The sequence below is a fragment of the Cotesia glomerata genome, linkage group LG6, assembly GCF_020080835.1.
Source record: "Cotesia glomerata isolate CgM1 linkage group LG6, MPM_Cglom_v2.3, whole genome shotgun sequence".
NCBI classification, from domain to species: domain Eukaryota; kingdom Metazoa; phylum Arthropoda; class Insecta; order Hymenoptera; family Braconidae; genus Cotesia; species Cotesia glomerata.
This window is the reverse complement of record NC_058163.1, coordinates 21128237-21140699: the sequence shown is the minus strand read 5'-3', so window position 1 is coordinate 21140699 and position 12463 is coordinate 21128237. Positions and strand designations below refer to the sequence as shown.

General features: G+C 28.7%; 1 protein-coding gene across 2 annotated transcripts; it reads right to left on the bottom strand.

The window, feature by feature from the left end:
- Positions 1-6962: 6962 nt before the first annotated feature.
- On the bottom strand, positions 6963-10376 carry LOC123267740 (serine protease inhibitor I/II-like). Of its 2 annotated transcripts, none has more exons than XM_044732560.1 (3): positions 10271-10376; positions 9997-10200; positions 6963-7235 (listed from the first exon to the last, which is right to left on the bottom strand). In XM_044732560.1, exons 1-3 carry the CDS (start codon positions 10314-10316, stop codon positions 7105-7107), a joined length of 381 nt encoding a protein of 126 aa, XP_044588495.1. In that variant the 5' UTR covers positions 10317-10376; the 3' UTR covers positions 6963-7104. The 2 variants fall into 2 exon arrangements, with proteins under 2 accessions (XP_044588495.1, XP_044588496.1); XM_044732561.1 differs by having other exon boundaries at positions 9997-10197.
- Between the last annotated feature and the right edge of the window lie 2087 nt (positions 10377-12463).

Below are 12463 nucleotides of genomic sequence, written 5' to 3'. Positions count from 1 at the left end.
TATTGTCGGATAATTTAATGGAGATTAATTTCATACTTTTTAAAAATTGATTTACTGCAATAGAATTGGAAAAAAACACCAAAATAGGTCAAAAAAATTTCCTGTCCGTCATGTGTGAAACCCGAAAACACTGTAACTTGTGAAAAAATCCATTATTTGAGTTAAATTTAAAAAAAAAAAATTCTAATCGACGATTGTAGGTCACTGAATGCGAATGATTAATTAATTCAGTGTCGTTTAATTGCAATTAATAAAAAACGAAAACTACAAGACTGTATATCTATATATATCCATGTAAAATTAACATGGATGGTGATATATCTATATCTATATATATTATGTACATTTTATTCCACCAGGGGCGCTTGTGCAGTACCTTCCTACTACAGCTGTTTTTTCGGCAACTAATTTTGAACGACTTAAGTTTTTTTTTTTTTTTATATTTCATAATTAAATGAACATTATGAGTCGTGCACTTTTGGATTTTCCAAACTTTTTTTCTTATCGTGTCTTATTTATAAAGCATTGTATCTTAATCAAAAGCCTCTAATTAGGCGAGACTTAGAAATTCTTGAGCCTCGCCTACGCCGAGGAGATATTCGTCAAGACTATCTTGAGTTACCGGTTTATCATTCAGCGAAGTATGAAAAATCATTCTTGGTATCTGCGGTTAAAATCTGGAATCAATTACCAGCTGATTGTACGACGTTACCAACGTTTATGGAGTTTCGAACTGCTTGTTATGAATATTTTTTACAATCTGATAGAACATAATATGTATTCATTGTATTAGAATTTAGTGATGATTGAGTGATTGAGTGACTGAGTGCTTAACACACTATATTATATATATTACACGGAGAAAAAAATTTTGCTATAGGAACTCTATAGTAGTTAGTTAGTTGTAAAAAGTTCCAGTAGGTTAACGTATTCTTATAGTAACAATACCGTTTGGCTCCTGCAACTCTACATCGTTGAGCTCTGAGAGCTAAACGTTATTTACCTCTCACAACTCTACAGGATCGTTCTGAGACTATAACAAATTTTTGGAAGTCTGCTTAGTAATTTTTTTTTACGATTTAGCATTGATAATTTAATAAATACATGCAGCAGAATGAATTTATATTGCCAACAATAATTGTATATGACAAATAAGAATAGTATTATAATAGAAATAAAATAATAATAGAACTTATATTACAAATAAAAATTATTTGTAAAATAAAAATATGATAGTCACAAAATTATCTTATTTTCTTAATTATATCAATAAATATTGGACATAAAATCATTACCGTATATGCACGAGAAAAGATTGTAACGTCCACGTTTTCAAAATATAAATATCTAATTTGTCCCCGGCTCGAAATTTGCTCGCCGGAGTCCAGAGTCATAAACGGGGATCACATTATCAATAACAAAATATAAACAAAACACTTCATTTTAAATAAATAAAAAGAAAAGGAAACCTCTTTATTGGCCTGATCATATTAATAAACGATATAAACAATATAAGCAAATTAAACAATATAAACAATACATTAGAACACTCTTTTCACACATATTCGCGGTTCAAAATCATTAACGCGGTTCAAAATCAAGAAACAATATAAGCAATATACACTAATACGATAGAAACTTTCTATCCAAACATATACGACGGTATTCACGGTTCAAACTAAAAAAAAAACGCGGTCTACAAATACTAACTAGTTTCCCAGTAACACCCCCTCCCCCCTCAGGGCGACTAGCCGTCATCCCTGTGGGGTCCTAAACTCTACCCTGAGAGCAAGTGGAGAGTATCCTCCTCGCTCCCACCTACACGACTTATGATCACCTACCGTACCTCAGCTGAAGGCATCAGCACGGGGAGTAGCACTTTCAACCGGTCGGTTCACGATACTTACCTGGGCCTTGGTCAGACTCCAGGTAGAGTATCATCCTCTGGAATTACTTGGTGAAGAGTATTCGTCCGAGTAATTCTCCCGAGAACGAATTGCTTCCCTTATCGAGCCAAATTTTGGCGTTTATCATTTTTCCCCTAACTCTCTTGTAACGAACCAGAAGGGTCGTTTTAGACACCTGTCCGGTGTCCTCGAACTAGCATTGAAAAATAATTATTTATTATTTTAATCGTAATTTCCTTCATTTTCTATCCATTCGTCTCGCCAAATTCTAAGTTTTTATTTTCGAAACTCAATTCTTTATTATTTTAATCGTAATTTCCTTCATTTTCTATCCATTCGTTTCGTCAAATTCACAATTAAATTCTTTATTATTTCAATCGCAATTTCTTTCATTATATATCCATTCGTTGATTTTCCATACTAAATTGTCCTCGGGACTCATAAAATCTTCGCTTACCTAAATTATTTCTTACAAAATAATAATCGTCATTTCTTTCATTTTATATCCATTCATCGCTTTCCCGTACTAAATCTTATTCGGAACTTAGAATAATTTTCCCAGTCTTTTAATTTCTTTTACAATTAATTTCTTTTGCTCGATTAATTGGCTCGGCTTCATAATAATTTCTCACACGCTTAATTTTTTAATTTAATCATACCTTTGGTAACAATAATATAATATTATTAACCCTTCGTTGGTCGCGCTTTTTTTAGTTTCTCGCTCGCACTATAGCGAGTCTCTATAGATTGAGTAGTTGTTAGGCGGCGATTCGCTCATAGCGCGACCAACGAAGGGTTAACTAAATAAATACAATAATTAAATAATAATCGCCGCAGTAATAACAATAATTGTTTCTATTAATTTTTAAGTAATTAATAAAAATAAACTAAAATACTCAAATACAAAAAGTAAAATCTGGGTCATAAGATAAATAAACGAAAACAAATTTTATTTTGTGTTAAATTGGGTCTTTTTAATGTATTCGATAACTTATCACTTATCACAATATATTCAACTAATAAATTAAATTAATAGTCACTGCAAATGAACCTTGAAAAACCATAAATACAAAACTGTTCTAACGAAATTCAATTTGACAAAAAAACAACCTATTTCCTTAAATAAATAAATTGGGAACTTAATTGTCCTCATATATTTTTAATAATATAGATTAGTAACAAAATAATTATGTTTGGCATTTTAGAAGGTTATGAAATATGTCAGCGCACTCTACACGGAAAAAAAATCCTATGAAAATTTACTATAGTAACATCGTAATCCAGGACTAGATTTTCAGTATCTCGATTTTTACGATGCTGCCGTCTACACAATACAATTTGAATTATTGAAAATTACGATGTTATTTAGTAAATTTTTTTCCGTAAGAGCAAGTGAGTAAGGACGCATACTATATGTTTTAATAAAAGAGAGACAGAGTCTAGTAGTTTGCGACGCCACCACCGAAAGATGACCAACTACTGTATCGAGGGTCTTATTCTGTGACTGAACAGAAGCTTTAGATATTCCCTCCGATAGCTTGAGGAGATAAACCTTGGACTTGAGGCGGAGAGGACACCGGGTTCGATTCCTGGATGATACAGAATTATTTTTTCGGTGACCTAAACTTCTTTTTAATTTGAGTGATAGAAATTTACGATGTTGCATCGTATAAATTACGATGTTTGAGTTCTGGTCCGGCACTGCAATGTCCTATACTAAAAATTACGATGTTTTCATTGTAATTTTTCGTACAATTTTCTTTCCGTGTACTACTGCGCAACGTAGAGCGCTCTCAACTATACCGTTTGGCTCTGAGAACAATCCCGTAGAGCTCTGAGAGCTCAACAACATTGAGTTATCAGAACTATAGTATTTTTTTGCCCTCCGGGCGGAAAGTGACAACTTTCGTCCCGCTGCGCTAAACTAAGTTGCCGCTTTCCGCCTTCGTCGGACAAAAAAATAGTATACACTCCACGGGAAGTAAATAAGAAAGCCTCAGATCACATGTTTGTTGACCTCGGCTTCGCCTCGGCCAACAATTACATGTGATCTGAGACATTTCTTACTTTACTTCCCTAGGTGTGTAATATACTATTTCTTACCTAGGGCAGGAAAATAAGAAATGTCTCAGATTACATGTAATTGTTGACCGAGGCGAAGCCGAGGTCGACAAACATGTGATCTGAGTCTTTCTTATTTCCTGCCCGTGGTGAGAAAACTATTTTTCTCCTCGACGGAGGCGGAAAGCGGCATTTTCATTTAGCGCAGCGGGCGGAAAATTGACGTTTTCTTCCCGGAGGGGAGAAAAATAACATTTTCTGCCCTCCAGGCGGAAAGTGGCAACTTTCGGCCCGCTGCGCTAAACGAAATTGCCGCTTTCCGCCTCTGTCGGACAGAAAAATAGTATACAAACCTATGGCAGGAAAATAATAAATATCTCAGATCACATATATGTCGACCTCGGCTTCGCCTCGGGCAACATATATGTGTTCTGAGACATTTCTCATTTTCTTGCCACAGGTGTGTAATATACTATTTGTTACTGTAACTCTACAACGAACAGTAAACTGTGTATAGTTGTGGTAACTCTACAGTTACGTTACCAGAACGAAATTTTTTTTTCCGTGTACTTTATATATATACTTTATCCACAGATTCGGTAGAATCTGGCGCCAAGTTCCGTTCAAATCTGCTGTAAACGGAGCGCCAGACTACCGACTGTGTTTACTGTAAGCAGAACGGTATTTTGAGGTTGCAAAATTTTATTTAATTCTACGGTACTTTTTTTTCCTAAATTGTATATTATAACAGTAATTCATACTTTATTTGACTGTTATTAATTAATTATATTCACTTATAACAATTAATCTACTTGAAATTATTAAATTTAATCAGCACAAACTATAGCAACGCAAAAATATCGATCCTGACTTTTTTTTTCGATGGGCAATGTGATCTGCCACAGACTAAATAATTCGAGAATGCATAGTAATCCTTCATTAGATGGGAAACTACAGTTAAAAATAGATATTTCACAGCTTGCATCTACACCCGCCAGGGTGCGCTGGAATTATTTTTACATAAACTGTAGTTTCAAGGGGATAGTTTGCTATAAAAAATGCAACCAACGCGAGATTTAATTAAGTTGGTACCAATTGTAAATTTTTATTATAATTACAAAAAATACTAAAATCCGAACAAAAACAGTTTCACTGTAAAAAAATCGCGCTAAGTCCACATATATAAGAATATAAAGAAAAAAAAATTTGTTTTTTTTTCTTTACAAAAATATATAAAATAAAAAATTAAAAATCCAAGTAACCGATATGATTGTTTATGATTTTCGGAAATTAAAAAAAATTTTGTTATAAATTTAAAAATTAAGAAAAAAATTTTGGAACGTACTTGGTGTGCGTCATTGTGTATTTCAATTTTTTTAAATTTTGCAACCGCGCACACTAAATGCGTTCCAAACTTTTTTTTTAATTTTTAAATTTATAACAAAATTTTTTTTAATTTCCGAAAATCATAAACAATCATATCGGTTACTTGGATTTTTTAATTTTTTTATTTTATATATTTTTGTAAAGAAAAAAACAAATTTTTATTTCTTAATAGTCTTATGAACGTGGACTTGGCGCGATTTTTTTACAGTGAAACTGTTTTTGTTCGAATATATACTACTTAACACACTACTTTATATATTATATTAAGATTTTTTGTATCAATTTTGGATGGCCGCAAGGAGTTTCGACTTCATGGCCAATTAAAAAAATAAATAATAATAATAATAATAATAATAATTATTATAGATGGCCAGATATCATTCATTTTACCCCTCCTAACTATAGCTCGAAAATCCAAGTTTCGCGGTTGGTATTACAAAAAAAATTTTTTTATCATTATTTATATTTAAATTGATAAAAAAAAAAAATTTTTGGAAAATTTTTTAAAGAAGAAATTTTAATTTTTTTAAGAATTTTTCTACTTAATTTCACACAAAGAAAAATGTCTTCACCATTACTTACATTTAAACTACATTAAATAGATAAAAAAATTAAATAGATTAAAAAACAAAGAAAATTATTTCTAAAAGTTTTTTTAAAAAGGAATTTTAATTTCTTCAAGAATATTTCTACTTAAATTCAAGAAAAAACTAAATTTCTTTATTATTATTCTTATGAATATTGACAAAAAAATTAATTGAATTAAAATAAAAAAGAAAATTATTTTAAAGAGTTTTTTAAAGAAGAAATTTTAAATTCTTTAAGAATTTTTCTACTAAATCCAAGACAAAAAAAATTTCTTCATTATTATTATTTACATTTGTATTGATAAAAAAATTTAAAAAAAAAAAATTATTTTCAAAAGTTATTTAAAAAAGAAATTAAATTTCTTCAAGAATTTTTGTACTTAATTTAAGACAAAAAAAAATTGTTCATTATTATTTATATTTAAATTGATAAAAAATTAATTTTATTGAAAAAAAAGAAAATTATGTTTAAAAAGTTTGATTTGCAATTAAATAGAAAAATTTTTTGAATAAAAAATTATTATTAATTCAAATTAATTTCATTTTATTCAAAAAGTTTTCTTCTTAATTAAAAAAAAAAATAAATTCTTAAAAATGCTTCAGTTCAAGATTTCTTCTTTTCAATTAAATTAATTTTATTTTATTTTCTCAACCATTGTAATATTTTATTAAAATGAAAAAATATTAAAAACAATAATGCAGTAAAAATTTAATCATTATTTGCAATTGTTATCACTAATTCAACAAATCGGTATGCTTGCTCAATATTCATACCTGTGTAATCTTAGCGATTGCGAACAGTTGTATCAAATAGAAACAAATAAATCAATACAAAGAATGATCAATTATTAAAGCATTATTTATTTAGTAAATATTTCTTCACGACTCTTAATCTTAAAACTGGAGGCTCGTCTTTAAATATTACTCAATATAATAAAAATACATAGCAATCTACAACGATATAAATCAATTACTAATTAATTATAGTGAATAAATAAGCATTTAACATTATAAAATAACAATATTTTCTATTGATTTTATATTGACAATAAAATACCAGTAAAAAGTAGAATGTGCACGAACTATCTATTTAATTAATTTATTTATAAATTATAGGAAATCTTTTGATTCTGCAATGCTCGAGTCCAATTTTGATGAATTATTTATACAACCGGACGGATGCAAGCTTTCAGCGTACAAACTGCACTTTTTCCATCGGGACCACACTGACATCTGTTACATTCGCTGTAGAATTCTTTGTTGGCTGGACAAGGATCACCATGTTTCCAGAAAGCTGCAAAAATAATATTTTATTTTTAAATCAGAATTAAAGCTTGAAAATAAAAAAATTTAATTGAAATTTATTTAGCATATATATATATATATATATATATATATATATATATATATATATATATATATATATATATATATATATATATATATATATATATATATATATTTAATAATCTATATTATTAAGAGAATAAGAAAAATTTTGTGGCCAGTATATTTATATAATAAAATGAGTTCTTATGGATAAAATTTAGTATGATTAGAAAGGTCAACCTGGAGCAGTGCCCTTTCAAGGTTTCATATCTTTCTCACCAATAGTCAATTTATGATGATGAGTATTTAAGCTGCATTCGAAAATGCTCTATCTCTAGATACATAATTAAGAAATGACCTTGTATCTCGTGAACTATTAACATTTTTTAAGACATAAGCTCATCCCGATGTTACACTCATCAAGACCTTTCATTTGAGTACCCACATCAATTTTTCAAGCGAATGTTTGTGTGCCATGGTACATTCATCCCAGATGATAATTTTACACTGTTTCAGCACTGTGAGCTGTTCTGCCTCCATCCAATAAAGTTGCCGCAATGCCCGATGATGCAACGGCCAATGCGATGCCATTATTGGATCGTATTTTGGCGAGAATTAGCGAAATATGGAATGTCTTGCCAGTTCCACCTGGTGCATCTAAAAAGAAGAACCCACCTTGTCCTGCTGAAACTGCGAGCATAATGCGGTCGTAAATGATTCTTTGTTCCTCATTCATTAGTGGGACATTGCGAGTAACAATCGCCACCGTTTTTACAGTGTTGTACTGCATTTCACGATTCATTTCAGTGTTCATTAAATCAGTTGCACCTCGATTTGGCGAATTCATACCGAAATGACTGAGTGGTAAGTTGGCAATGATAATGCAAAGATCCTCAATAGCAATCAATGCTTCATTGTACATATCGTCGCTGAATGTTATCGCTAGATCGTTACGGCGGCGTCGGCGTTGTTGTTGACAATAGCGTCTCGCAAGAGTTATTAATAATTAATTATATTCAATAATATTAGTTATTAATAAATAAATAATAAAGTTACTCGAGAATATATTTGATATGAGAGTTACACTGAGATAGTAAAAATGTTTAACTACTACGCTTGAAGCATAAACACTAATAATAGCCGAAAACTGTAGAGGTAACATCCCTACTCCGTGCTGTTTACAGGGTGAGAAGTGACACCGGTAGACACATGGAGGGGATAACTTACCAAGTGATATTAATTGATGTTATCGAGCGGGATAGAAAATGATAAAATTATGAAAATGACTATTAAAAAGCAAGGGTTGGTGATAAAAAAGTGCAAATTTAGAGTTGTATGTATTTTTTGATGCCACATAATAAAAAAATAAAAAAAAAAAATTTTTATCAAAAAAATAAAAAAAAATTTTTGGGGTGAACACCCCTTATCACTTAGAGGTTAGAAAAATAGATAGTAGCCGATTCTCAGGCTTACTGAATATGCATAAGAAATTTTATGAGAATCGGTCAAGCCGTTTCGGAGGAGTATGGGAACGAACATTGTGACACGAGAATTTTATATATTAGATATATATGTATATATGAAAAATATATCAAAATGCGTGTGGGTACTCAAATGAAAGCTCCTGATGAGTGTAACACCAGGATGAGCTTATATCATTAAAAACGTCAATAGTTAAGAAAGTACAGTGCAATTTCACAAAAGTCATTATTTAATAAAGACCTTGTATCTTGGTAATTATTGACATTTTTGAAAATATAAGCTCATCCCGATGTTACACTCATCAAGACCTTTAATTTGAGTACCCACATCAATTTTTCATATATTTAGATATATTATATATATGTATATATGAAAAATATATAAAAATGCATGTAGGTACTCAAATGAAAGCTCCTGATGAGTGTAACACCGGGATGAGCTTATATCATTAAAGACGTCAATAGTTAAGAAAGTACAGTGCAATTTCACAAAAGTCATTATTTAATAAAGACCTTGTATCTTGGTAATTATTGACATTTTTAAAGATATAAGCTCATCCCGATGTTACACTCATCAAGACCTTTAATTTGAGTACCCACATCAATTTTTCATATATTTAGATATATTATATATATGTATATATGAAAAATATATAAAAATGCATGTAGGTACTCAAATGAAAGCTCCTGATGAGTGTAACACCGGGATGAGCTTATATCATTAAAGACGTCAATAGTTAAGAAAGTACAGTGCAATTTCACAAAAGTCATTATTTAATAAAGACCTTGTATCTTGGTAATTATTGACATTTTTAAAGATATAAGCTCATCCCGATGTTACACTCATCAAGACCTTTAATTTGAGTACCCACATCAATTTTTCATATATTTAGATATATTATATATATGTATATATGAAAAATATATAAAAATGCATGTAGGTACTCAAATGAAAGCTCTTGATGAATGTAACATCGGGGTGAGCTTATATCTTTAAAAACGTCAATAGTTAAGAAAGTACAGTGCAATTTAACAAAAGTCATTATTTAATAAATCAAAATTTGATTCATTTATAGCTCACAAATCACGGCAGTCACATAGTGACTGCAAGGTCGCTAGTTTTATAATAAATAAATTATAAAGAAAATTGAGATGTAGAAATTTAAAAACATAAAAAATGCGATTTTGTAAAAATAATTTTTTTGAAGAAATTTATTTATTAATTCAAATTAAAAAATTACTTACGTCCCCACGGAAAGTTTTGTTGTACTGGATGAGGAGGACACTTCCTTCTTGTACAAGCTAAATCTTTTCCATTAGATGAACACGAGCACTTATTACAGTCTACCAGGTATTTCATCCCAGGTTCGCAATGCTTCGGTTCTTTGTCAATTACAATGTATTCTGTGCCATCACTGTCCATCATGTACATTCTTTCTGTCGCAGCTATTACAAAAAAATAAATAAATTAATAATTAATAAATAAAAAAAGTAATTGTAATGATTAATTAGTACTCACCAATTGCAACAAGAACCATCAAGGCAAAAGAAATCATCATCTTCATTTTGCAGTTAGTTGTTATTACACTATTATTTTTTTCTTATAAATTGTGAACTTGTTGTGGCTGTCAACTCTGTTCGACTGATGATTCCCGATGGCAAAGCACGTAGTTAAATACTCCCACAATCTTGCCGCTAGATTGGGAAAGTGAACTTCGAATCAGAAATGACGTTGTATTTGTAAGAGCAAACATTTACCGTTTAACAGTTAACATAACATCGTATGTTAATTCATTATTTATCGTTGTATATCTTTCGGAGAATTTTTTAAAGATTTGTAGAGTTCGTCAATATTTATGCACTTTTAATTCAGAACATGACTTCAATTAAAATTGTTTTATTTTAGTATTTCTTCTCAAGGCGATTTCAATTAAGTTTGAGGTTAATTTAGATATATTAATATTAAAATAAATAATTGCATTAATTTTTAAGGAAAAATAAAATATAAATTTAACAATTTGATTGTAAAAAAAGAAAATTAAAAAACTATTGAAATAAGTACTTAAGGTTTTTTTTTTTTTTTTTTTAAATAAATATTATGATTATAATTATTAAATGTTTTTTGAAATTATAATTTTTTATGTTTTATATATATATATATATATATATATATATATATATATATATATATATATATATATATATATATATATATATATATATATATATATTTCTTCTTATTAAAAAAAAACTGTAATTTTACTATATTTTTTTATCTCTTCCCATTAGAACTAAATAAAAAAAAAATTGTAAAGCTTTTTTATAAATTAAGAATTTATTATCATTATATTTCTTCTTATTAAAAAAAAACCGTAATTTTACAATATTTTTTTATTTTTTAACATTAGAAATAAATAAAAAAAAATTGTTAAGCTTTTTTATGAATTAAAATATTATTATTATTATTAATGGAAATTTTTGATGTTTTTAGCCATAATGAAATAATAATAACTAGCAACTTTGCAGTCACTATGTGACTGCCGTGATTTGTGAACTATAAATAAATAAAATTTTGCTCCATTAAATAATGATTTTTTTTAAATTGCACAGTATTTTCTTAACTATTGACGATTTTAAAGATATAAGCTCATCCTGATGTTACACTCATCAAGAGCTTTCATTTGAGTACCCACATGCACTTTGATATATTTTTCATATATACATATATATAATATGTATAAATATATGAAATATTGATGTGGGTACTCAAATTAAAGGTCTCGATGAGTGTAACATCGGGATGAGCTTATATTTTTAAAAATGTCAATAATTCACAAGATACAAGGTCTTTACTAAATAGTGATTTTTGTTATATTGCACTGTACTTTCTTAACTTTTGATATTTTTAAAGATATAAGCTCATCCCTACGTTACATTCATCAAGAGCTTCCATTTGAGTACCCACATGCATTTTGATATATTTTTCATATATACATATATATAATATATATAAATATATAAAAAATTGATGTGGGTACTCAAATGAAAGCTCTCGATGAGTGTAACATCGGGATGAGCTTATATCTTTAAAAATGTCAATAGTTCACAAGATACAAGGTCATTTCTTAATTATATATCTAGAGATAGAGTATTTTCGAATGCATCCTAAATACTTATCATCATAAATATTAAACTGCACAATATCAAGTTTATAAATAAAATAATAGTATAGTAAAAGTGTATTATTTATTAATCATTATTTACAGAAAGATAAGAAAGACTTTTATCTTCTACAATATGACTAAGTTTGTAAACGAGCGCTCTTTCATTGAATTACAATTATTTGATAATAATTTCAGTAATTTATTAGTGCACATTAGAAGAAACTAAATTTTCTACTCAATTTCAATACTATGATAATAAATGACTAACAAATATAATTTCGTAAGCAAATAGTTGCCTGAGTTTTAAATAGATTACACAATCTAATAACGATTAAATCATTTCGATAAAATTCGATAATCTGAAGTCTATTCATCGCTCCGTGAATCAGAAAGATAATTTAATTATTCCAGACTTAAAATTATCTTTATCTCAAGAAAATTACTGAAGATAAATTTTGTTTATCATTTATAGATAAACAATAAAGTACATATTTAAACAAATAAACAAAAATACTTTCTCAAAATTTCGAATTTATCAGTCCTCTTTT

What these genes read in the sequence shown, in the direction of transcription:
- LOC123267740 (XM_044732560.1), bottom strand. Translation starts at nt 10,316, where the DNA reads ATGAAGATGATGATTTCTTTTGCCTTGATGGTTCTTGTTGCAATTG. An exon ending in GATGGTTCTTGTTGCAATTG is followed by an intron (nt 10,201 to 10,270) that starts GTGAGTACTAAT and finishes ATTTTTTTGTAA; the next exon opens with TAGCTGCGACAGAAAGAATG. An exon ending in ACAAAACTTTCCGTGGGGAC is followed by an intron (nt 7,236 to 9,996) that starts GTAAGTAATTTT and finishes TTATTTTTGCAG; the next exon opens with CTTTCTGGAAACATGGTGAT.